This window comes from Notothenia rossii (assembly GCF_949606895.1).
Source record: "Notothenia rossii genome assembly, chromosome: 9".
Taxonomy (NCBI): Eukaryota; Metazoa; Chordata; class Actinopteri; order Perciformes; family Nototheniidae; genus Notothenia; species Notothenia rossii.
The window spans coordinates 13743177-13770559 of NC_136907.1; the positions used below are offsets into that span (position 1 = coordinate 13743177).

Below are 27383 nucleotides of genomic sequence, written 5' to 3' on the forward strand. Positions count from 1 at the left end.
TCAAATCAAATGATCCTGTGCTTATATTTAGGAAAATAATCATATGCATTATAATACAAGCTTTCACAATGATTCAAAAATATCCCAAAAGTGCATAATGAGCAAAAGCAGCAAACAGCAGTTCATGTACTGTGCAAAGACATTTTACAGCCTGACCATTAAGCATGTTGTCTGATGTTACAGTATAGCCTCTGTTAGATGGATTTCAATTCATTTAAACACGGTGAAATGTTACCCATATAGCCTATGAGTTTCATCAGTCTTACCTTAAAAGACAGTTGGGCACTTACTATCAAGTGACTTATGGGTGTTAACTACTGTGAAAAATAATCTTATTTGAGGGGTTTTCTTAGTCCAGAGATGCAGGAAATACTGCATTAATCTGATGTAGCTTTTGTCACTTGATAGATGAGAACTGTCTAATAAAAGTTTCACCATTAAGACACCTAATGTCCAACACTGTTTAACATGTAAAATTTAGATTTTTACTATTTACATATTCACAACTAGGAGATACGCTTACGTTACTAAATACATTTATCCATCATTTAACCTCAGCACATATGGTGGTAAAGTGGCAGTGTTTTCATTACCACTTTGCATTGCAGAGTAAATCTGGCTGGGCAGTTTTAAAGGTCTTATTAAATCAGCTTCCCAGATGAAACATCAGTCATGTATCACAAGACAATGTAACCGTAAAACTTCAGCTGGCAATTATAACTAGTTACAACCGAACACAGAGCACATTTCCCCTGTTGTTGTGAAATAGCAGCGTAGGCAGAAATAAAGCAGTAGGCATTTGCAGTGATTTGTTCATGCAGTGCAGCAAACAAACAGTAACATAAACTGTGTCTTCCCAGTGGAGCACGACAGCTGCACAGAAGAGAAGGACCATGCACATTTCACCAAAGAAATGCAGAAATATCATATCAAAGAAATCAATCCTACATAAGTACTGCAGTGCTTTCCTCAGTCTCAGATTATTCCTGTTGAGGGCTGACAGAGTGCTGCAGAAGATACTTTGTTATGGCTTCAGTAGACCTTTTTTCAGGAGACATTTTCACTTGTATTGTCATAGCAGGAGAAGCACAAGTGGAATTAAAAACATGAATGAGGCCCCATGCACCAGACCAAGGCATACAATGCAACCATTACCAATGTTATTAATTAAATCTGCACTTTTACTGCTATGACATGTTGATGGATATCTATAAAGAGTATTCAATGACTTTTTCACATTTACATCCTTAACCAACGCCACTTAGTGGCAAAACAAACCCATGACGGCTGCTATGAATGATGAGACTTTGACTGAGTATTGTTTAATATTGTTTTCTTGCTTTGTTTTTTGTTTTCTGAGGCCTGATACTCGAGTCAAATGTAATTAAAGTCAGATCCACTCGTGTCTTATACGGGGCAGTGATATCATAAACCTGTTAATTTACGCATTCAAACACTTTTTCTTTTACCAGCTTTATTCACCTTGCAGGTGCAGCTATGTGGCTTTTATCCTGGATAAAGTGTTTAAGTCATGGATGTTTAAAGTTTAACTTCTTCATATGTCTAATATTATAGTTGACTTTTCATTCAGGAAGAATGACGCTGCGCTGTCAGTACGCTTCTCCATGTTTGTGATTGGTCGAATGCTCCAAATACCACCCCTTTCATGCGCACCTAACTAGATAGGGCAAAGCTAGCATTAGTTAACGAGTTGATAACCAGCGTCGTAGGACCGCTTAGCGAGAGCGCGGTTTTTTTTGGATTAGGTAAACCGGTTAACTCAAACATATCTAGGTTAGGTTGAACCGGCTTCGTCGTACAGGCCTCAGATGTGTGAACGCAACAACAACCAGATGCTAAATGGCTGCGCTAAGAGGTTGAGTAACCATGATCTGCTTACACTAGTGATGTAGCCGGCTACTGTTTGAAAGAAAGACAGAGTTAGATTTCTTTGAAAACTGACACCACCAGGTAAAGCTACTCTCCATAACTGACAGTGTTGTACAAAAAGAAGCCACAATCACTAGCTGGGCTATTTGGCACGTGAACATTACAATTTCTGTCATATTTTATAAGAAAATAGTAATGATAAAACCTGAAGTCTCCAACATAAGTCCATTCTGTACATACCGTATGAATATTTCTAAGTTTTAATCCAAATGATCTATAGCTTGAACAGAAAAATAAATACATATATGTCCCACGTATGTGCTTTGCATTGTTACAGTCTTCTGAGGTCACTTCTGTAGTTTACACCCTTCTGTAGTGAAAGTGTCACAGTAGTTTGAAGAGTGAAATGCAGATGATGTGCTTCGATCTGATGATCTCCGCAGAGTCGGACGCCCCCTTCTGGTCAGGAAGTTGTTATTCTGTGTGTGCGTTTCCTATATCCTCTATTCTGATTGGCACTCAGCAGGTTTCTCCCAGAATCCTGTGCAGGTCCTCAGGTAAAACACGCCCTTCTTCCTTACGACTTATATTCCTCACCATCCTATGATTACACACACATTAACAGAGACACATGACATGTTAACATAAGTTCAGCACTTTCAACTCCAGGCTGAATCAACATTATTGAAACAAACAGCTTATTTACCACATTCCCGACATTTCCTCATGCATCAGCTGGATTACGTCACCGCAGTTGAAGATGATGTCATCAGTGCTGGCCATGCTGCTCTCTACCAGGACCCGGTACCTGCCCGCCACCTGGGGCGAGAAAAGGAAAATTAAAAAGGCTGGAGAACGTTGCATTTCAATACATTTCTACTTGCACAACAGCCCTAAATCTTCTTTAATAGATTGATGGAAAGACAGATATATTGACTGTGGATACACAAACAGAAGGCAGATGGCCAATCAACAGGCACTTTTTGTCAAATATTAGATTTATGCTCGGTTCCAGACAAAGTAGTAATTTTAGGTTGTAATTTCCAACTGACAGATCTCCAAGCATTTCAGGTGCAATCTTAACTGCTAAACATAAAACTGTGAAGCCTTCTTACATTTATATAAGAAACGGAAAGGGAAAAACTACGGCACTTTAACATGTAAACTTTTCCAAATATTCCATTCACCAGCCTAACAAAAAAACACATCGTACCCTCCCCTTGAATAGTAGAATTTATATAATTTACAATGTGTGCTGCAGTTGTTTTGTGAAATCATAAAAAAACTTGCTTCATGTCGGCAAAGATGGATTGTTTTGCAAGTAGGAACTCTGGCTTTGTGTTGCTTTCCATTGTACTTGTTTGGAATTTTTTGAGGTACAAGCTTTAATGCCGTCATCCCAGAATTATTCTGTTGAGTTTTGGTCTATGTGATTGCCCACCAAGCTTATCATCTGTATAAGGTAGCCTATGCTAGAGGACTCCCATCATCCAGTTAAGAGAGCACTCACATGGTATACTTGCGTTTGCCTCCAATGACACCTATTGTCGTCTCTTTAATGGCACCTATTTTCGTCTCGGTGCTGATACAGCTTCAAGGCTTCATAAAGGCCCCTAAACATAACCTCTACAGTACCCCCTTCTGCCATGAGAAGTAAACTCTCACCAGAGGGGAAGGCTGATCCTCCTCATCTGAGTCTGACAGGTTGGAGAGTTCTGTAGCGGCCCCCCAGTCCTCCAGGCCCTCACAGATCGCCACGGTGTGAGCAGGAACAGGCCAGGCTGCAGGGGGAGAGAAAACTGAGACTACTACAAAAGGTAATATTACACTTTTTAATCACTAATACTCCATGATCCACTGTGGAAATGATACAGAAACCCAGGGGATTATGAAAACTACTCAAATATTTATAAACCATAAGGCTTGTTTGAAGTCACGTGTGCAGCCATTCAATCGAAGTGAGATCATTTTCATAGTGGTGTCATTGGGTAGTTGCAGTGCTAAATATAGATACTCGATTGCTTGTAAAAATCCAATATAGTATTTTTTTTGTATTACTTGCCATCAAAGGATTAATTTGACATGATTCTGTATTTAAGTTTTTTAAATTATTTTATGTATAATATATTTAACTCCTAAGTGTGTTTTCTGTCAGAACATTGGAACAACTTCCAGAACAAGGTCAAGTTAAAAGTTAAGATGCATTAGCTAAGATCTGGCTGAAGAATAACCGACATCAAATTGAGTCTTTTGCACAAATGTCTTCTTGCATTTTTCAAAATAAATTGTGTGAATTAATGACTGTAAAGACAAATATGATAAGAAGTGATTAGTTTGTGTTCTGCTTAGTCTCAGCGACTCACTGCGTCGAGGTGAATTGACCACTGGCTCGGAGTGGGCGGGGCTTGTGTACATAGACTCCTCCCCTCGAGTCCTGTGGGAGTGGCTTGTTGTCGAGGAGCTGTTAGGAACAGGGAGACACGCTGAGCAGCCTCCAACCGATGCTCCGCCCCACGACACACACATCACTGATGCACTAAACCCCATCACCATGGGAACAAGACACGACCACAACAAACAAAAACAAACAACAACAACAACAACATTCACGGTGTCACAAAACGAGCTCATCCGCATTCTGTAAATTAAAACAGCATTCCTGTAAATCCACAGTCACATATATTTCAGCGTCTGATTTCAAAAGATGTTTGAGTTTATAATCCAAATATCAATTATATCACTGCAATATATGGAAATATTAAAGTACACAATAATTTGAACACACACAAGGCCTTGATTTACCAGCATCTGCAAATAACCCACAGTGTGGCTTTAAGTCTTAGATGGGTGGAGTTTTTTCCAATATATTCCAACATATGAAAGAAATATTAAGATATTTATCTGGTAAATAAATTAGAAACACTTAAATTACTTGCAGATGCTACATGACCTACACCTTCACAAATCATTCAACCATTCTCATTATATGATCCTCCATCTCATAGTAAGAATCATAAACACCACAAAGCATATCAGAATATGATCATCCCATGCTCACATACTTTGACATTTAAACTGTGAATCCTTGTGAATACATCTACTTCAAGGATAACGCTAGCTAATATTTTATATAGTCAACAAGCCCCATTTAAAGACCCAAACCAACAATGTGTTAATGTCCGAATGAAGAAAATTAGTAAGAGACTTACATCAAATTTCCTCTAAAAAACGAATGCTGTAGTTGTGGTTGAAGGTTACCTTAACATCAGAAACAGTTCATTTGTTTGGGACTATTTTCAGCTGCAGAAAAATACACATATGCTCTGCTAGTATTTACAGCAGCGAAATGTACTAAATAATAAATATAGTATTATTCATAGTGATGAAGTCAACCAGTGATGTGTTTTTAATTGTTTTTGGACGATATTGGAGATCTTTGGCTCAGAGAAAATGGATACATACAGTAGGCATTTGAATATCTAAACAATACTTGTTAGAATCAATTGATTGTTGATTTTGGTTGTTTCATGGAATTTGTTGAATAGACTTTGGTCAAAGAGAATAATTATAGAATATTACCAACTTTATCCTTTGAGTTTAAAATTATACCATGGTCTTAAAAGATTTGACCCACAATAAACTTTGTGCAAAAGTTAATAATCTTCCTTAATGAGCAAACTAGTTGTTCATTGTGAAGCTCGGGACTCAACCATTCATTGAAAGGATAACATGCTCTCATGCTATCAGTCAACCCAATATTGGTACCTCCCCTCACCCCCTGTTAAGTTAAAGTGTTGACAGTATCCTAGAGAACCAGTGCTTTTAATGGCTAACAAACATTTGAATAACAACTGCAGAATCTACGAGAACCTCTAATGGTGTTCCAAACATTTTCATTGACCTAAACTTTGGCCACTGTCTCTATAGATACCCTTAACATCTAAAAGGTAACCCTATGATATTTGAGTACCTGCTGGAACATTTAAGGACGGTTTAAGATGCTCAATGAGGTATTTACTGCCCTCATGCAGGGTTGTGGTAAGCTCTTGGTTCTGTGTATGGCGCTCTCCATGGAGCTGGAATTCATCAGCATGGAGAGCGCTACAGACAGGGTTAGAGCCATCTGCAGGACTTGGCATCCTAGTCATGATTACCAGTTCTCCAGGGTAATGACAAAAATGCTAACCCAACCACAAATACACACACTGCTCACATACAAACGTGTTCATTAACTCAACAACCTGCATACTGTATACAACCATGATGTTTTGTTGTAAAAACAAAGTTAGGGTGGCTTGCGGGTGAAATTAAAGGGGTTATTGAATCATCATAAACACTAGCTGAGAGAAACCTTTTCTTAGTGTATTACGTTTAAATTGGTATCTGAATGTAATTGGACCGCATCACAAGGTCATAAACAGACGCAGAGGAAGATAGGGAGGTTATGCAAGAGAATCACCTGTCAGAGAGAGGGTTGTCTGAAAGTGTAAGAGCCTCATCTGAGAAAAGGGGACAAAGGACACATTGAATAATCCAAAAAACAAATTATATTGCAAGACCTTAATAAGAACATAAATATCTGATATTTCTATGGGAAACTTGTGAGATGTTGAAAATAGAAGTAATGTTCTATTTTACTTGTAAACATGAACTAATATGAGATTAATCCAAGTTAAATAATAATAAAATCTGGCTTTTTTATGAAAGACGTAGAGTCAGCAAATAAAATATAACAGTCATAGAAACCTTGGCGATTTTTCTGCTGGTTGGTGAGGATTTTTCGAATCTCCGTCAGCCAGGCAACTTTGATCTCCAGTGTGGGAGCCTAGACACACACACACACACACACACACACACACACACACACACACACACACACACACACACACACACACACACACACACACACACACACACACACACACACACACACACACACACACACACACACACACACACACACACACACACACACACACAGCAAGGACCACAACATGAGAAGTTTGCTTGAACGGGCTAAAGGTGCAGACACTAAAACACTGCACATAGGTTAGAGATCAGATAGTAAGAGATTGAAATACCTGAACAATGTACACCACTTCTCTGCCGCTGTACCAGATTTCAAATTTCTTCACATCTCCTTTCACATTTTCTGTGATTCCCACTGCACTCATCTGAAGAAAGAGAGAAAAGTATTTACATTGCAACCACGCCCAACAGCAATACAAAATACAATACAGCAGAAAAAATGTATATCGTACATTTTTGTATTTATTCCAGGAAGGCTGGATTGGAATGCATTAGATGTCGCCACATGTATCTAAAAAAGTCACATATGAATATGATATGTTCTCACTCTGAGGCAGGACTTGAAGCTGTAGTAGGGCGTCCTGTCGTGATTTTCCTCGTCTCGGCGCTTGCAGAAGAGTAGGGCGAGCTCGTACAGGAAGAGGTGTCTCTGCATGGGTTTGAACCGGGCCAGCTCCTTCATGCGCACCGCCGCCCTCTTATGGCTGATCCACACGCTGAAGCCCCCCTGCAGGACCATCCGGCCCAGCTGGCTGAGATCGGCCTGAGACACACAGACAGGGGACACACAGACAGGAGACAGACAGACAGGGAACAGACAGACAGGGGACAGACAGACAGGGGACAATTGCAGTAAAATGAAAGGTCCCCTATTATACTGTTTTACATTATTTTATTATAGGTCTCAGATATATACAAAACATGTCTCGAAATACCAAACACATTGTGCATTGTAGCATCCCATAAACCCCTCTGTTTCAGCCCTGTTTCAAAAGTGCTGATTCTCTGTCTGTTACTTTAGATGAAAATAAGGACTCCCTCAGAGATATTTGGTTAAAAAGAACGAGATGGTGCTCTAGGAGGAGATTCAGGTGATAAGGTGGTGGGGGGGGGTGTTACCTTGGTTGGTGATTGGCTAATGGTTACACTAGCCAAAAAAGCGTTATGACATCATAAAGTGGCCAAAATCTGATCAGCTCAATTTCAGACAGGTTTTTAGTGTATATAAAAGGATCAGGAGAAAAAGTGAGCAAATCTTTTTTCCTGAAACTCAGAATCTCTTTACACAGAGGGGACACATGTTTATGTATAAAAGACATGAAAAAGTGGATTTTGCATAATAGTTCACCTTTAATGGATATGGACTCATTGTTTCCCACAGAATTTGATTCTATTTTTTTTCTTCCCCCCGGCAGGAAAAACCAAAGGCCCCTTAACCTATTCCCACGCATCCACCACCCCCTCAAATAACAAAATACATGCGAGTTCATGGCAGACAACGTTCTTGTTGTTCTGTGTTGCGTTGTTAATGATTGAGACCAGGGCTGCCCCTGGCCAACTTGTGGCCCCCTCACAAAGCGGCATAATAAGCGCATATATCCGCATAAGCGCATAAAGGTGCGCCGCATTTGCGCTTCAGATGAGGCCCCCTACGCGAGGTGAGGCCCCCTACACGAGGTGAGGCCCCCTACACGAGGTGAGGCCCCACGCAGTCTGCGTGATCTGCGAGTAGGGAGGGGCGGCCCTGGAGTTGAGGATCTGTGGGGTTTATTCTGCCAAAAATATAATTTACAATTTAGGCCTTTAGCAGACGCCTTATTCCAAAGCAACTTACAATGACCAATTACAGGGACATTCTCCCTGGAGTAACTGAGGGCTAAGTGCCTTACTCAAGGGCACACTAGTGGTGGCGCTCCAGGCGGGATTTGAACTCGCAATCTTCCGATCATCAGCCCACCTCACTATCCATTAGACCACCAAAAAATGTAACACATTGAAGAAAACAATAGAAAAAATGTAATGTAACATTTTTTTTTTTTTAGATCTATTTGTGGCGGACGATATTTAATTGTGGCGGCCCACCACAAATGAATCAATGTATGGGAAACACTGGGACTATAGGATATTAATCAACGTGATTCAATGCAATTCATGCCATACTGTTATAGGTACAGGTATGCAAAACTCTTGTACAAACTCATATCAATCATATAAAGCAACAATTGAGCTTAGATAATACCAATTAAAGCCATTTAATTAGATTTTTTCAAGAACGTTTTGAGTGTAATTTATGCCTGAGATAGTAGAAAACAGAAGTCAATGAGAAATGTGGTTATAGATATTAAATGAGGATTGAACCGCTTTATATTGAAGCATAATGGTGTGTCATAAATCTTGCATCCGCTGACATAAACATCCACTCCATCTGATCTATTGATTTGAGTGGTTGGTACCTGATATCCAGTGATGGCGATGTGATGCATGGAGTCGTTGACAGACTTCAGCAGCTCCAGCATGGAGTCCAGAGCCCCCTGCAGCTCACAGCGGTACAGATCCTCCGTGCAGTGCTTCAGCAGCTCCTGAAATACCACAGAGACACAGGATGACAAGTCAGTGTATATCGTTGATCTAATCTGTCTATGTTGACATTTCCTCTGTGCCTGTTTAAGACCTCTACTTGTATCCTCACAAGTGTTTTTATCTGTCTTTAGGAGTTGTTGTTATAACTGTCGTAACAGATTGCCTCTCAATCTCAATCTAAATGCAGTTTTGCATTTTTCTTGTGAAAACCTATAACAGTGCAGACAGACCTGACGACATGATTACATGAATGTATGGATGGTCAGTCCACCTATTTGATCCAGAGTGAAAAATCTCCATGACCATTGGATGGACTGCCATGACATTCAGTTCACTCATTCATGTCCTCCTTAACATTCAATGAGATAACTTTGATTGATTCCTTTACTTTTCCTCTAGTGCCATTATCAGGTCAAAGGTCAAACAAAGGTTGTAAACATGTTAGCTTTTAGCAAGCAAGATAGTCAACGTATCATGTGGATGAAATCATTTGGACCACATGCCAAATGAAACATCTTTGTAAATCCCTGAATACAAATAATAAACCATATTTATAACAAGCAAATGAACCCTAGCAGCAAAGATGTAGGGCAGTGCAAAACATCTTAGCTGCGTTTTAAGAGATAGTATTTTACAACAAGGCAGAAAAACCTTCATTGTTTGGGAAAACCAAATCTCTGAAACATGCATGGTGTGTCTTCCCATCACTGATTGACTCAGATGAACAGAACCTTGAGGAGCAGCTGGTACTTGGCGAGGCGCTGGACTGGTTTCAGGAGGTAAGAGTCCAGACCCAGCTTGTGGTCTAGCTTCTTCTGGCACTCCTGCAGAGGAAGAGGGAGAGAAGAAGAGGGATGGGGGAGGGAGATAGAGATTTGTACACGGCGTAATTGGAAAATATCATTGTATTCTAAAAATCGTAACAGGTTGACTTGCATATAGTCAATATGAGAGAATGATCGGATAATTGATTATAAATAATATATATGGTGTGTAAGTACCTTGAAGAAGGTTGAATCAGAGCACTGTCTCCATAGCAACTCGGAGCGTGGCTTGTTTTGGCAGTAACGCTGGTACACCTGGAACTTCTTTTTCTGCTCACAAACACATAATTTACGATTAAAAGTGGTATGGCGTATCACTTCACATGAAATTCCTCTGTTGATCCTAATTTGTCCTCACCCGTTGCAGGAAGCAAGCCCCCACCCTCTCTGGTGTCTCCAGGCAACTCTGCAGATCCTGGAGGAAGATCCTAAACGGAGAGGAAAAGGGAAGGAAATTGGATTCTCATGAAAACACTGAAAGGACAAGTCTGTGACAGCTTGTGTGTGAGTTTGTGTACATGTGTGTGTTTGTGAGTTTGTGTGTGTCTGTGTCATGCCTGCTATGGAACTGGTAAATCTCTGGCATGTTGCCAAACAGAACGTCCTTCTGGCTGCGCAGAGCTGAAGGAAGAAGATTAGACATGGATGGGTCCTCCATTTCTGCTCTGTATCCCTGAGGAGAGGAGAGGAGAGGAGAGGAGAGGAGAGGAGAGGAGAGGGGAGGAGAGGGGAGGGGAGGAGAGGGGAGGGGAGGAGAGGGGAGGAGAGGAGAGGAGAGGGAAAACTTGACAGGAAAAGGGGAAATTCAAAATGCCATAAGAGTAATCTGAAATAAACTCACCAGAAGGACAGAGAGCAGCTCGTCCACATAGATCCTCTCTGTAGCGATCAGCTCCTTCATTACATGGCTGGAAAGAGTTAAAAAGAGAGGAATTAGAAAAAAACATAAACGCAAAGCTAAAGAAAATACTTAATGCTGTGGAGTTGGCACGAAAAGGCTTTTACGTGCATCTGTCTGCAGATGAATACAGTATAGACCAGTGTTTTTCAAAGTGGGGGCCGCCAGGGGGCGCCAGGGGGGTCACACAAAGTTTGAGGGAAAGGGGAATTTATTTTCTTTTTTAAAGTTACATTTTTATATTTTTTATATTTTATTAATAACTACATATCTATCAATCTGTGTCCTTTGATGCCAATCTTTTAATATTTTTTACTTATTCATATAAATATATATATATATTTTAAAATCACACGACCGCCCTTCAAGCCAATCAGAATCGAGCTGCCGCTACTGAGAGTGAAACTGAGTATCTGCTCAGCTCAAGTGAGAGCTAGTGAATATTTCGTTCTGCAGCTGGATGAGAGCACGGATGTAGCAAATATTGATGTTTATATATATTAATATAAATATGTTTATTGTTAATATTACTGTTGAATATTACATATAATACTATTAAGGCATAAGTAGCTTTCAAAAATGCTAAAAATATATGTTAATTGTTCATATTACTGTTCAAAATTATATAATATTATAAAGACAGAAATAACTTTAAAAATGCTTTAAAAATATGTTTACTGTTCATATTACTGTTTAATATTGTGTTAAAAAAAATTATAACAGAAGAGACAATGAATGTAGTGAATGACAAACAAAAGATAAATACAAAAAATGTTTAGAAGAATAACTGATTATGAATTATTAATACAAATATATATTAAAAAAATGTATTAAGCTGCATGATTAATTTGTCATATTCTCCATCATAATGTAATCATCATTTAAAAAAATAATTGCAACAGGGGGGGTCAGACGCCAGACGATAATGCTATATGGGGGTCCTTGGCATGGCAAAGTTTGGGAACCCCTGGGATAGACCACAGAAGCGGTGCCAGTTGGGACGCTGCCCGCATAACCTTTGGAGTCTGGCGCTGCAGACAGATTTTTTTGACTGTTTCTCCTACGCCTCAGACAGGTTTTTTTTTTTTACACAATACTAAACAACTGTTTTTACAGCTGTTGTTTTGCTTCAATATGTATTTAGCGCTCTGATTTTGCTATGGAAGCGCACTGATTTAAAAAAATGTATTCTCTAATTTTGAAACAGTATCCCATGATGTGTTCCTTGAAATGATGCCCCCTTCAGCTAATGCATTGTGCAGCCCATATAGTATACAGACAGTGCCACGTTAGAGTCTCGACTATAAGTCAGAATGCGTACCGTGTGACCTGCTCTGGATTGTCTTCTGCCTCTGAATCTGTTTCTGTTGTGGAGCCATACAAACAGCTGCGGTTGCCTTGAAAATCATGCATTACCTCGATCTGAAAACACAGACAAGACACTCAGTTGGAATCTTCGACACATTTGTAAGAGCCCTGTCACTAATCCCAGGAAGAAGATTCATTAGTTTTGCAGGTATTTCATCATTAAACAGAGTACCATGTTATTGGACAAATAGAAATATTGACCCTATGATGGCACTACATAAAAAAGGGAAATTATAACAATTAATCTCAAGGAGGAATGTCTGCACAAATTTCACACCAATCCATCTTACATTAGGTTTAAAAACACACACCTTGCGTTGGTTGTTGTTCTTTCTCGCCGCTCGTTTGCCAGGTAGCAGATCAAAGGAGAACTTGGAGTTCAGGACGTTAAAGTCTACACCTGTGGAAACAAACAAATACAACTTGTAGTGAGAGTCAGCATCATGTACTGTTGCACTGTATCGTGGTTACAACATCTGTCCACAGGCAGATGGATAGACAGAAATATGACACCTTGCAAATGACATAATACATCCTCTGTGGTAGTTTCCCATAGTGTAGCAGTTCTGAGAGTAAATGTGGGTCATGATGACAAACACACGGACTGAAAGGTTTAAACAATAGCAGTGTTGCTGTATTGACAGAGTGGACAGAATCTGAACCTTGAAAACAAATCCACACCACAGAAACAACAGCTATGGGAAGACATAAAGGACCTTTGGAGGGGATTATACCATGTTTTGGGGAGAAGAGGGGTGACTTGCAGCGCTGCGAGGTATGTTCGGGTCTCGGGGCCACCAGCTGAATGGGTCTGATTTGTACATCGGCCAGCTTCTTCAGACACTGCTCTCTGTTTCTGATCATGGACTGCATCGAGTTCAGTTTCTCTGCCACCATGGAAATTTGGGACTAGAAAGAAAGAGGTACAGTTTGAGGGGAGTTGTGGATAATGTTGTGTGTTTGTGATCAGTATGGCAGAGGGTTACCTGCAGCTGTGGGGTGAGTATGGCTTCCAGCTCCAGGCTGACGATGTCCTGACTGTTCTTCAGTGCAGACGGCGCCCTCTCCTGGTGATAGGTGAGGTACTGCAGCGCCTCCTGAGCCCCCTCCCGGGTTTGGAACCTGTCCACCATCTGACTCGCCAGAAGATAGGCACCCTCGTCACACCACCGAAGGGCCTGCACACAAGCACACAAACATAGGACACAACACAAGATACACATTTTGCAAACACATTATACATGTTATTTATGTGATAGCAACAAAGAACAAAAAGGAGACTCACATGTGGAAATTGTCCTTTTTTAATGTTTGCCCTTCTACTTTTGTCAAGGTTATATATCAAAACAAACATATAGCTTACACAAATAGTGGTTAATGATTCAACTACAGATCATTAGTAACGTAGGACACAACACAAGATACACATTTTGCAAACACATTATATATGTTATTTATGTGATAGCAACAAAGAACAAAAAGGAGACTCACATGTGGAAATTGTCCTTTTTATATGTTTGCGCTTTTATTTTTTTTAAATGTTATATATCAAAACAAACATATAGCTGACACAAATAGTGGTTAATGATGATTAAACTTGAATGGAAAAAAGAGGGAGTAGAGAACGCAAAGACCAGAAAAAGTTAATCAAACATATATAATTAGTACATACTGCTATGTTTATTTGTGTAAGTCTTTGAGTGTGTGTGTCATGTCAGCCTTTTTACCCCTTCAAGGCGGAGCAGCAGGTCTTGTGCTCTGGTGAGCGAGGCCCTCTTGATGCGTACGGCAGCAGTGATAAGGTCACAGCGATGGCGCAGCTCGTTGCAGCGCTGGACAATGAGTGCCAGGGCGTAATGGTGGTTGGCCGCCAACTGGTGGCCATGCAGGATCAACACCTGGGCACGACCCATCTCCTCCTGAGCCACAGACAAACACATCAAGGTTTAAACTCAATTCATTTCCACACTTCCCACACAACAAAAATATTTTGTTTCCTTATGTGAGAACACAAAGGTGGATAACAAATATATCAAATCGAGCCTCAACCAGTAATCCAGCTCACACTGTCCGCTCCTCGAGCCTCAAAGGGCGGAGCAGCGAGCCCCGCAACGTCACGCCAACACGGCACCGAGACCCCACGCAGCATTTTCATCTGTTTGTCATTACTGGTGTCATTTTCTGGTTGCTAACAAACGCCATTGTAACACATAAACACTGATGTTCCGCTGTAACAGTGGTGGACTTATCAGAACAGAGTGGGCGAGTTGACCAATCAGAGCACAGTGGGCTCATTGGGAGGGGCAGGAGCTCCAACAAGCCGTTTAGGACAGAGAGTGAATACACATACATGCTGTATGAGAAGCCAATGTGATTTTGGAACATTGAACAATGTAAATCTATTCTAGTAGACCTCAACAATGGAATTATGATCAGTAGAAGTGGCCATGTCATGGGACCTTTAAGTTCTTTAAACCTGCACTGTTTCTATTGGCCAGCAGGGGGGCGACACCACTGCTTGCAAAATAAATCAGAGAGTATAGAAGTCAATGAGAAAATGACCTTACTTCTAATAGATTTTATGACCTTATCAAACATGTTACCTTATGGATTATTGATTCCATTGCTAGTTTAATCTTCTTCAATACAGCATGATGTTCCTTTTTTACATTATAGTCCCATTTAGACAAAAAAATGCATTAAAACAGTGTATGCTTTGGAGAAGGGATACCTAGAAATTGAAATGTCACCACCATGGTATTGTCCAGTTTTTGGTGCTTTCTGTGTTTTTTTTACAATAACTTTAACCTTTTTTTACAATGTATTTACAGTTCATAAAGGTTAGTTATATTATATTAGTAGATGTAGTTTCTACAGACTTAGGCTTTAAAAAGTAAAATATCTGTAATAAGACAAACTCTGTTGGGGGAGCTTTTCTGCAGACAGACCAGCTTCACTTTCTTCTGCTTGTCAACAAAAACTCTAACTGTGTGCATGTTGTGTGACTTTGTTTGTGACCTGAGCGTTTGCGTCCAGTATCTCCAGGTCCATCAGCAGCTGCTCTGTCTGAACCACAGTTGTTCCCACAGAGTCAATGTCCGCCTCTTTGGCAGTGATCCTCTCCAGCACCTCCTCCATCTACACACAAACACACACACAATTAATCATCACATCATGTAACATAGACTCAGACCTAATGTGAAAGACACCCATCATCACACCTGCTGGAACCTCATTTCATAGTGCAGCAGCTGGAGGTACTGCTGTAGCTTCAGGTGGTGTTTCTCAAAGAAGCCATCAAACGCCTCCTCCATGTCTCTGAGCTGAGCCAGGAGCCTTAAACACACACAACACACACATTCACACAAGCTGCCTCAAAGGTTTAATAAGATGTTGATGTCAAGCTGAGAATATGCCTCATAAAACCCTCTCATCTTTTCATCCTTCTCCCAGTACGTCTTCTATTTACCAACTTGTTTTTATGTCCAAGTAAGTTCTCTACAGCAGATGTCTGCATGCCGCACCTTTGAACAGTGTCCATGTCTGATTTTAAGTCCCTCTCCGCCTCTACATCTCTCTTTGAGGCTTTGACCGTCTCCAGGTTTGACAGAAGCAGCCGTCCTTCTTTCAGCACGCTCCGGATATCGTCCTGAATATGACAAGCCAAAAGATAATAAATAAAAAAAACAGATGGAAAAATCAAATACAAAAACTGCTAGACACAAAGAGAGGAGCAAACCTTCATCTGCCGGTATCGGTGTGTGTGTGAGTGCAGCAGGAACTCGATGGCATTAGCTTCATCTGGAAGGTCGGTTTCAGAAAGCTCTGCGCCAAAACCCTGAAGATGCTGTGCGATCTTCTTCACTGTCACTGCAAAGGTCCCAATGGCCTGAAGACACACACATTTTCACACATAAAACATAACAAAAATATGATAAGAATGCTGATTTGTTCTGTTTTTCAAAAGTAATTTATTATGCTAATTTCCAGTTTCATATTTGTATTTTGTGCCTCAACTATGACATGTTTACACGCCTTTCTCCCTCTGTCTTTAACAAGTACCTAGTCTGCACTGATTGGTTAGCTGGTCGGCTCTGTTGGTCCTATTGGTTGTCCCGATCCTATCACGCACAATATGTTGGAGCACTAGCCAATAGAAGCGTGAGTGTTACATAGTGATGTCATGATGTTACTGGAGTAAACAAAGGAGTCCAATTGCAGACTATTTACATGCAACAACAAATATTTAACACATTACTGGAAAGGGAATGCCCCCAAAAGCCTAATAGGGGCCCTTTAATTATTAAAAAGTGTGCAAACATAGCTATGAAATCGCTTGACATTCTTAATATTCAAAAGCAGCATGCCAAGCTCTGGTGGATAGACGAGCATCAGAAGTGTGTACCTGACGGAGGAGGACCCAGTCACTTTGGCAGTACTCCACTTTTGCAGTGAAGTCTGATGTCAGGTGGTGTTCATCGATGTAGCGCAGCAGGTCACCAACAGAACGTAACATCACCACCTAAATACACAAAAACACAAAGCATCCAATTAAATAACAGCGTTTTGCCTGTAGTAAGCAAATAGAAGAGAAAAGATATCCAAAGGGACAGAAAGAGTGTGTGTAGTGTGGAGCAGATACCATCGTGCTGCACCAGATATGGAAAGTACATGTAAAAACGTAAAATAAAAATGTGTCCCCACCACTATTTTTCTCAGTTTCTAATTCCCCTCTCACCGGCATCTTTAAAAGGAAGTCATCCTGGCTGAAGCGGAAACCGAGGTCAGTGCTTGAAGACGGACTGGGGGCGGAGCTTAACAAACCGCTGGGGCCGAGCACCAAGACCAGATGCAGATTTCCTGGAAATGAGGTCTAAAAGAGGAAGATATGGTGATATTATTTTATTCTTATACACACTTACTAGACAAGGGAACAAAATACAAGGAAAGGGAAATTATTTCTGTCATGCTAACAATGTGGTAAACTGGCTTGGGTGTATTTCAACTCTAGCCTATCCCTGGATTAGTGCACAGGAGTACAGGAAGAGAGGAGTCAGTCAGAAGCTTTGACAGCTCGATGGTGTTACTTGTGCAGTCTAGCAAAGCTCAACACAGCATCAGCATCTCTCTCTGTCAGTCTGGGGAGTCTGTCGGCCTCTACAGCACTTCAGCAGGTCTGACAGTCAGCTCTTCAGATTGATGGCTGTTTCCTCACTCTTTCTCATTATGAATAGAATAGAATAGAATCGTTTAATGTCATTGTACATGTGCAATGAGGAACTGCTTTGCATGCTCTCACCTTCCCTTCTCTGTACAAGCATGGAGCTTTAATGTTAAAACTCAATTAAATAAACTTTCTTTCAGGATGTCACATGGTCTTTTCCTGCTTGAATGGGTCAAAATACATTTAGCCTAGTATTTTTTTATATCTGTTTCTGTTCACTTTTCTCTCTCTTCATGACTTTCAATGACGTTTTTTCTTGTAGCAGGTAACTTCCTAATTGGAAATGCAGCAAAAGTAGCTGAAATACACTTTTGCATGTGCTTTTCTCATCTGTATTAAGCACAGTAGCCGAGGAATTAAAAGTAATTTGAGATGTTTTGGCTTCCAGTTGAATAACACAAGACTGCTAACCATTGAGCAGAGAACTAATCCTGCAATCTTCCCCTTGTGATAACTTTTTTCTCACGTGCTTGCCATCTTTTACACATATCATCCTCTCCTCTTCTCTAAAAAAACCTGCTCACCTTACATTTGTCTCCACGGTTTTTGCACATATCTAATAGGCTGAGAAAGTATTAACCACGAGGAAGACTTTTGCATTTCAAATACAGCTCTGTATGTGTTAAAGGTGTTGCTTTTCCTATTTTCACAGCTTTAATGCATACAGCGTCATCTGATAAAACAAACAAGAGGCTCTGTCCTGAGATATTTTTCTCTCACCTCTAAGGGTTTTTATCCACTAACAAACAATGCTAGATCTTATTTTAAAGACAGATGGCAGTGGCACAGGAAACAGCTTTCTGTATTCAGGTGTGTTGTAATTATCGTAAGGAGACTTTTAAACCAGAAACTGCTGACCTCAGACTAAATACAAACTGCAATGCAAACTGCTATCCCTCCCACTCACATCCTTACAGTAGTCCTTTGTACACAAACTGCACTAGCAAGTGAACAGTCATCCAGGTGTCTGTATAAACCTGGATATGCACTCAAATAGCAGCCATGATGAATGTTATTGGATGATCGCAGACTTGTTAGGACATCTGCATTCCACAACTACATTTAGGAGTGTGGGCATCAAGCATTTCACACATAGGCCGGTCCCAAATCTGTTATAATTTAAAGCTGCATATGTTGAAAGCACTACAAAGTTAGATTGCAGTACTAAAGACTCTTGCTGTTCTACACCTACAGTTTACACACACACACACACACACACACACACACACACACACACACACACACACACACACACACACACACACACACACACACACACACGATACACGTTTGTCATTGGCCTGTCCTGCTGCCCTGCAAAGACTCTTAACATTAACCAGCCATCTGAATAAGAGCAGTCTCTTCACTTTAATGCCTTTTTAAATATCTAATGCAGTTTGCACGAGCACATCCCAACCTCTGTGTCGCAGTACTAAACTGTCCTAAGAACAACCCCCCCTCTCTCCCTGCTGCAGTATCCTCTCCGCCCCGGTTGAAGCCTCCCTCCTCCCGGCACAGCTTACCGCGGCCCGGCGCAGACGGGGGAAGCCCCACATCGGGTTGGACTCGGCCATGGCTCTCCGCTCTTCCCGGTTCTCTCCCGGTTCTCTCCCGGCCCGGGAAGTCTGCAGCGGGACGTGGTAGGTGTCGGGAGCGAGCAACTGCAGCGATGGCACGGTAACACACACTGCGGTGTCTGCAGCAGATGCACTTCAGCTCCGGATGATGGGGTTTGTTTCACCGACCTGACGTCAAAGCCAAAATAAGTTTCCCGCTCCTCACACGTCCCTCTTATTTGTATTGAAAGCTCAATACTGAAGGATGATTTAATTAGACTATTATACGCGTATTATTTAGTGGTATATTAGGTAACAAGCAGCTGTAAAAGGTGATTATTTATTGAACTTCATGTTTCTTAACCTGAAGATGTGGCTACTTGTGTGTCTTTTTCTGTTTTATTTTTACTAAACAGAGAAACAGTCATGATCTAAACAGCATTGGAAGGAAATAATAAATAGTAGGATATCGGACATTTCCAAACGAACCGCTAGATGGCGGTCGAAACTCAGGAGAGAGTTAACCACCTCTGGATTACATTTTCAACAAAAGCAGCACGCATGGTTTTATTAAAGGGTCCATGTCATGCTTTTCCGGTTATTACCCGTCCCCTTGTGTATTATGAAGGTTTTTATGCCTGTAAACGGTCTGCAGAGTCAAACCCCCTCAAAGTACACCCTGTAGCAGGTAAAACCTTAACACAGTCTATGCTGCCCCAAAACCTCGTTGGAGATTTCTCATTTTCCATTGTTTACTTCCTGGGTACTGTGACGTGTGAGCACCCAGAGGCCACACCCTCTGCCAGCATTTCACGAAACAAAGCTTCACAAACCTTTCAGCGATTCATGCCGGATATGTACAGCGTAGGGCACTGAAGAACGATGCTGTTCCTACTTTGTTTGGACCAGCGGGAGTTTCGGGTACACACATGGGCGTAATTTCCACTTGGGACAGGGGGGACATGTCCCCCCCACTTTTCAAAATCCCATTTGTGTCCCCCCCCCACTTTTTAAATGTGTTTATTATTTTTTTTTTTACGCAAGCGGTCATCGTCACAGAGGAGCGTCTGTGTGTGTGTGGCACGAGCGCATCTTGTGAGAGAGAGATAGAAAGAGAGAGAGAGACAGAGAAAGAGAGAGACATAGAGAGTTACGGCGGTTGTTGTTAGCATCTGGTGCTAGCTCGGAGCTAACGGAGATTAGTAGCTGTTTCAACAATAAGGAGAGGGAAAGCTCTTTCCTGTCGGACTGAGAGAGATAACGTCAGCTCAGGGAGGTAAAGGACTCTGAGTGATTAGATTGTAAACTTTATTCTAAGTCAGGGGTACTCAAATACAAATCTTAAAGGTCCAATATTTTTTTTTCAATAAGACAAAGGTCCGTTTATTACGGTCATTCAAACTTTTAAACAATTACAACAAGATTCTTAACACGAGGTTGCAAAAACTAAAATAATCTGTATGCAGCAGTTTTCATTGTTATTGTGTCTGTGCTCGATCCCTCAGAGCTGCACAGTTATGAATAAAGGCAACTGCACCCTCTTTCATTCAGCATTCCCAATATTGCTTTATAAATGTCTTGCCCCCTTTTCTGTCGACTGAGGTTCGTCAGGCCCAACACATCTTCAACAAACTCCCCCTTTGCCTCATCATAAAAACTCACAAACACCAGCAACTGAGCATTGTCAGTGGTGTCAGTGGACTCATCCACCGCTAAGGAAATGCACTATGCATTTTGTATTCCATCACAAAGCTGATTCATCAAATCACCAGCCAGTATGTTCTTCTGGTTGCTGTGGAATCTGAGATGGGGATTTGCTTGATTTGACCTGTTATTTCCTCTTTTAGTTTGCCTTCAAACATGGTCTCCATCACTTCAGTCATGCATTCTTTTATACTTCAGTTATTATCCAGTGGAAAGCTCTTACCTACTGGCCTAGTTAAATCAAAGTGGTTACTTTCTTTTTGCTGGGCAGTGTAGTTTTACACACCGTCTTATTTGACTTTCTCAGGACTTAAAACTGTTTTTTGGGGGAAGACCCCCACAAAGAAAAACATATATTTACACACGTAAGGTCATCCTCTTAACAGTTTGGTATGCTCATCCGTGAGCAGAGCATCAAGTTGACATGTCTATTAGCTGAATGCGGCGATTACCATCTTGTTCAGCAAAACGCCTCACAAACGTATTAAGATCAACAGCTTTAGTGCGTTTTGATTCAATGATGAGTACAGCCAACCTGACAGTCTCTTCTCTGTCATTGTAGACCGCAAATACCTAATTCCTTCAGTACTTGGGTCCGAATGCTTCTCGTTTTGCGCCGTACCGTTCAAATGAAATCGCCGCCAATCATATTTCCACTCTCGCGCCAGGTCCGGGGGAGGGGTTACAAGGCGTGCGTCTTGTGCTGCATTCACTTGTACTCGGACATTAGAGACTTTCTCTCATAAATGTCCGATGAGCCACAACTTTTCTTTCAAAACAAAGCTGCCCACTGGGGTGGCAGCTGGGGTGGCAAGGCCTATTTTGAGGGTAGCAGTTGCCCCCCCATGCCACCCCAGTAGGTGAAACTAGACTACTAGCTACAGTACAGATGCATGCAACTAGATGAGCTGTTAACTCTCGCTCGGACTTTTTCTTTTTTTAAACACACGCATCTTTCCCACCCGCATTCCGCGAAGACCCGCCCTACTGTGCCTCTGATTCGCAGACTGTCGGTGGGGGAAAAAAACGCTGACAGGATGCTGAATGTGATTGAACCAATGCGTTGACAGACACACACAGACAGTGGAACAGTCGGACATGCAGAGCGCTGTTTGTAGTGGACATAGCGGAACATTTTGACTCGTTGCGTTGTGGCGATGTCTCGCAGATAACACAAATGAAAAGTATAATTTGCTCAGAGTCCAGAGACAGTTGTGGTTCGGTCCGGATCCGGACCGGAGTCCGGACTTTGAGGATGCCTGGTCTAAGTTATCTCAGTGGGTCTCAAACGGTTTGTTCATCTATGTAAACAAATATTTCCATCTACGTAATATTAGTTGTGTATAAAATAAGTTAAGAAATCAGTCTGCTACGCTTCTCCGCCTCAAAGGTCCATAATTGAATCTGTACATGTTATGGAGGTTCTGCGGGGTGTATGGGTTGAGACAGTTTGGCTCTAGTCCTGGGTGGTGTACCATGCACATAATAGGTGCTGGGACTTGGTTCATTCGTGTTACAACCTATAGGAAGGTAAGATATTTGTAACATAACACGTTTAGCAATTAAACCAACTATGGCAAGGTTTACAAAATAAACATTCAATTACTAAGGAAGAAATAAAAGGGCATATAATAGTCTATTGACTCAGGGCTGCCAACATTTGAGTTCAGCTTGGCTTTCACACCAGCGCTTTTCCCTTTCTAGCTCCGAGCTAGAGCTTTTCTGGTTCGGCTCCGGTTTCCCTTTTTCCCCTGCACGCCTCGACGTAAGAGAGACGTAAGCGACGCCACCTCTTAGCTCCGAAGCTCTTGCTTCTAGACCGACAATTTTTTGGAGCTGGAAGTGAACCGGATTCCGGAGCTAAGAGAATTATGTCCGGTGGTAGAAAGTCACCATCCCCAGAAACTCACGGAGCGACCGGGCTGTGAGTGGGTGAGGAAACGCCGCAACAGCCTCCACCTTCGCCAGCAGAGGTGCTGCACCGCCTTTGGTACCCCGAACTGGCACTTTGCAGGATTGATGACCGCCGCTGCGGTGTGAACAGAAAAAAACTGTACTTTTCAGGCTCTAGCTCCGAGCCGGCGCTGAAAACGCGTTGGTGTGAAAGGGGCCACAGTGAGATTTCGGTGAACCGAAAAAAGAAACGTTCATGTGTACAGTGTTACAAATGTATTGAACATGTACAAAATAGGGTTTCCCATTAATGTACCGGGCGCTACAGTGGAACACGCACAGTGTACCTGCGACTCTTACAATGAAGGCTCGATAATCAGCTCACAGCATATAAAATGGCATAGCCTATAGGTGTAAGCAGAGGTAAAGTGCTATTTTATAAGTGTGGGGGGGGGGGGGGTCCTCACCTCCTCTAGGGGGCTTCGGGGGCATGCTCCCCCGGATGATTTTTTTTGTTTAAATATTGAAGTTAAAGGCATCAATCTGGTACATTTTGAGAGCAAAAATGAATTTATGGATACATCTCTCAACACCCATATGAAACAGAACTGCACACAGATTTCCTTTTTGGATATTTTCCAAGTCACTCAACTTTTAAACTGTATTCTTGTTTTACTGTCATTTACTGTCATAACTGTTTTTCATTTATTCTCATAAATGGTGACCAAAACGTTTGAGACCCACTTGAGATAACTAGACTAAAGTTAACTATCTAAACACTCCCTTACCTCACTGAGCTGTAGTTATCTCTCTCAGTCTGATAGGACAGAGCTCTCCCTTTCCTTGTTTTAGAAACAGCTTTTAATATCCGTTAGCGCAGCTAGCTAACCAGATGCTAACAACAACAATGCAAATAGTGAGTTTGGTAGAAATATACTGTATACTAATAAAGTTATTTAAGATGATGCTGTAGAGCCGAGGAATGGGAGTCGGAGGCGGTGTGTTCAGTATGGAACTCCACAACTTATTATCACGAAACATTCAGACAGGTAAGATATTAGCTTGTTACTGCATGTGAAGCTAGCATGAATGATCCTAGCTTCCGGTGCCCGCTCTAACGGGTCCGTGTTGCAACACAATATCCTGAGGTGAATTATGTCCGGTGGTAGAAAGTCACCATCCCCAGAAACTCACGGAGCGACCGGGCTGTGAGTGGGTGAGGAAACGCCGCAACAGCCTCCACCTTCGCCGGCAGAGGTGCTGCACCGCCTTTGGTGACGCGGTGTCCGAGGAAGTCAATGTCAAATACCCCGAACTGGCACTTTACAGGATTGATGATCAACCCGTGTTGGCTGAGCCTCGCGAAAAGGACTCGGAGGTGTGACAGGTACTCTTCCACCAAAACGCTGGCGACGAGTATGTCGTCCAGGTACACGAACACGAACGGCAGGTCACGTAGCACCGAATCCATCAAACGCTGGAACGTTTGGGCGGCGTTCTTGAGCCCAAAAGGTATCCGCAGGAACTCAAAAAGTCCAAACGGCGTTATCACTGCTGTCTTAGGAACGTCCAGGGGATGCATGGGCACCTGGTGGTAACCACGCACCAGGTCCACTTTCGAAAACACCGATGTACCGGCCAGATGTGCCGAGAAGTCTTGAATGTGCGGCACCGGGTACGATTAGGTGTCGTGGCGTCGTTGAGGCGGCGGTAATCCCCACACGGGCGCCAACCGACGTTCGGCTTGGGAACGATGTGTAGAGTAGAGGCCCAAGGACTGTCAGAACGGCGGACGATACCCAGGCGTTCCATGGTTGAAAACTCCGCCCTCGCTACTGCAAGCTTAGAATGGTTCAACCGCCGGGCCCTGGCGTACACTGGGGGACCTTCGTTGGTGACGTGGTACTCCCTCCCATGCTTGGTGGTGAGCGCGGAGAAGGTGGGCATCATCAGGTCTGGAAAGTCAGCCAACAGCCTGAGAAAAATGTCTGCTCCCGACAGCGAGCCCGACAGCCCGTCGTAAGCTGCCTTGCCAAATGTACACACAAGGGAGGAAAACGTCAAGGCATCAACCAAGCGTTTATTTTTAACGTCCACATGGAGTCCGTGAGCACATCAAAAATCCACCCCGAGGAGGGAAAAATAAATGTGTGCCGTCACAAAATCCCAGTTGAAACGCTGTCCTCCAATACACAAACACATAGGCATCACGCCGTATGTGCGAATGGGGCCGCCATTAGCCGCCATTAGCCGTCGTCAACCGCGGTCCATGTCCCCGACGAGCGACGTCTTCCCTCGAAGCAGGAACTACACTCCGTTGAGCTCCCGTGTCACACAAAAACAAGCTCCCCGAGACTCTGTCGCGGACGAAGAGAAGCCTGCTCGTGCCGCCAACGCTCAGGGCCACTACCGAGCGCTGGCTCCTCCGTTTCCCGGAGGCTTGTAGCTGAAGGGAGCGACACACTTCTTCACGCTGGTCCCGAACCGCGCGTGGTAAAAACACACAGCAGCCGGCTTGCTGCTGCCGTGTCCAGTCTCCCCCAAGCCTTCTTAACTGTTGCGGGGGCGCTGAGTGTCACAGCTAGCGCCTCTGCACCGGGCTGCTGGGTAGCCAAGAAAAAACGGTCTGCCTCCTCAGCCAATGCACGGGGCTCTGTAATGGACTTGTTGGCTAGCGCCGTCTGGACACGGGAAGGCAAGTGGCATAGGAATGTCTCCATGAACAAAAAAACGGGGTTCTTCCCCTCCTAGCAGATTTAGCATCTTCTCCATGAGCTGAGATGGCTTGCTATCCCCTAGACCTTGAATTTCAAGAATCTGGCGGGCCCTCCCCTTAGCAGATAAGCTAAATGTCTCAAGGAGAAGGGCCTTAATCGCCTCATATTTGCCATGGTGTGGGGGGTCAGCGATGAATCCCACCAACCTGGATGACGTGGAGCTTCCCAGCGCTGCTACTACATGGTAGTATTTCAAATCCCCATCACGGACTTGTCCGCAGACGAAGTGCGCCTCCACGTGTGCTCCCAAAACTCTGGCAGCTTTACAAAAACATTGCGATTAGCCATGTTCATTGAGTCTTCGGAAACTTTCTCGAAAAAAGTCAGGGTCACCAGTGTAGAGCCGAGGAATGGGAGCCGGAGGCGGTGTGTTCAGTATGGAACCCCAGACTTTATTATCACGGAACATTCAGACAGGTAAGACATTAGCTTGTTACTGCATGTGAAGCTAGCATGAATTATCCTAGCTTCCTGTTCCCGCTCTAACGGGTCCGTGTTGCAACACAATATCCTGAGGTGAATTATGTCCTATCACGTGGCACCACAATGCCACATTTACTGAAGATTTTACATTATAAATATTCTCCAAAATTATTCAAAAGCATATTATTCCAAACTCCTTGCTGTAGTATGACACACAGGAGACTATTGATGTATTTAGTGAGTTTGGTAGTAATAAGCTGTATAATAGTGATTGAATATTATTGTATTCTCTTTTTTCGGAGTTGCACTTTGCAGACGGTCCATGAGCACTCGTTTCTTCTCCAGCTGAGGACGGCGCGTATTGGCTTTTTTAATCAAAATGTGATTGTAGTTCGTTGTCAACCTTACCACGGTACTTAGGAGACGTCGTTTGTGTCTGAATAACGTTTTGTTCATGAGTTATTGATCCGTGAAAAATCCATATCATAGCACTGTACAGCTCCAAACAAATGCATATTTCAAATCCTACACTAGAGAGTAGGACACACTTCTTTGCATAGGATTTAAGTCTTTTTTGCCTTTTTTTAAATATATATTTTTAAATAATTCTTTATCGAATTTATTTTCAAAAGTGTCCATGTGGCCCAAGAAATGCAAATCAATGCAGCCTTGTATTACGTAACTGGAAAGAGGACACATGCTTTTTGGGGATTTTAGCCCACCTTCTATATAATATTAATATTTTTAATAAGAAAACCTGCACTTTTTTAATTGAATATTCTTGTAAATTACATGTCATGTGACCTGATGACTCCAAATCAATTAATAATTGTAGTACTAAACGTGCAGTAAGACACACCTATTTTCTCTAAGATGATGTACACAGAGCTTCATCGGGTTAGCATTGTCATTGAGCATATAAGTATTTAGTTCAAACACCACTGTGTCTACATATAATATTCCCAGAGAAGTTAGCTTGTCTGTAGACCTGTTAATATTGCTTCTTCCCATAATGTTTGGTCTGATGAATTACTAGTACCATATCTTATAATATACTCAGCTAGCTTCGTGTTATGTATACCTCATCATCTAAATGGTGTGCACCATTTCATCTCCTTACCTATAAATAATAGAGTATGCTGTTTGCGACCTTTGGCTCTCCGTCTCACTAGACACTCTTTATTTTTATGTGTTTGTGTGTCTGGTCTACAAAAGGCTCAGCCACGTCAATCAGCTGGCCCTAAACAAAACCTCTTAATCTACGGGAACAGTGCCATATTGGGCTTTCCTGACTGGATGCTAACATGATATTTGTTTCACACAAAATATATTTCTGTCTTTTATCTATTCTCATCAAAAAGGGTTCATGATTAAAAAAGGAGAGAGCATTAGTTAAGTGTTATTCAGATGAAAAAAACAAATATGAGACACATAAGA

At 42.2% G+C, this 27383-nt stretch overlaps 2 protein-coding genes across 11 annotated transcripts in view; one reads left to right on the forward strand and one right to left on the reverse strand.

The window, feature by feature from the left end:
- Positions 1 to 19249, reverse strand: mcf2b (MCF.2 cell line derived transforming sequence b). Of its 4 annotated transcripts, none has more exons than XM_079647852.1 (26): positions 19117 to 19249; positions 17108 to 17242; positions 16775 to 16891; positions 16109 to 16258; positions 15894 to 16018; positions 15591 to 15705; positions 15388 to 15507; positions 14097 to 14288; positions 13356 to 13547; positions 13104 to 13278; positions 12681 to 12769; positions 12323 to 12423; positions 10945 to 11011; positions 10661 to 10776; positions 10462 to 10531; positions 10281 to 10373; positions 10011 to 10103; positions 9153 to 9278; positions 7247 to 7462; positions 6972 to 7064; positions 6637 to 6715; positions 6350 to 6389; positions 4254 to 4351; positions 3556 to 3671; positions 2597 to 2709; positions 1 to 2491 (listed from the first exon to the last, which is right to left on the reverse strand). In XM_079647852.1, the coding sequence occupies exons 1-26, from the start codon at positions 19165 to 19167 to the stop codon at positions 2410 to 2412; spliced, it is 2964 nt and encodes a 987-aa protein (XP_079503978.1). In that variant the 5' UTR covers positions 19168 to 19249; the 3' UTR covers positions 1 to 2409. The 4 variants fall into 4 exon arrangements, with proteins under 4 accessions (XP_079503978.1, XP_079503977.1, XP_079503979.1 ...); XM_079647851.1 differs by having other exon boundaries at positions 4254 to 4426; XM_079647853.1 differs by lacking the exon at positions 19117 to 19249 and having other exon boundaries at positions 4254 to 4426; positions 17074 to 17204.
- Positions 19143 to 27383, forward strand: part of arr3a (arrestin 3a, retinal (X-arrestin)) — an 18140-nt gene continuing 9899 nt past the window's right edge. Inside the window, exon 1 of one of the 7 annotated variants that reach the window (XM_079647862.1) lies at positions 19143 to 19233. Coding sequence is in view for 2 of the 7 variants with exons in the window: in XM_079647856.1 (XP_079503982.1) it covers positions 19316 to 19323 (8 nt within the window). In the remaining 5 variants the exon portion in view is untranslated. Of the gene's footprint in view, positions 19324 to 19462; positions 19482 to 27383 lie in introns of those variants that run through there. The other 6 variants (XM_079647859.1, XM_079647860.1, XM_079647858.1 and 3 more) reach the window with 6 other exon arrangements.

Bases quoted from the DNA above. Each gene is read 5' to 3' on its own strand.
- mcf2b (XM_079647851.1), bottom strand. From the start codon at position 19,167: ATGGCCGAGTCCAACCCGATGTGGGGCTTCCCCCGTCTGCGCCGGGCC. The intron at 16,259-16,774 runs GTACACACTTCT...GTGTGTCTTCAG, and splicing joins ACTGGGTCCTCCTCCGTCAG to GCCATTGGGACCTTTGCAGT. The intron at 7,463-9,152 runs GTACCAACCACT...TGTGTGTCTCAG, and splicing joins TCGCCATCACTGGATATCAG to GCCGATCTCAGCCAGCTGGG.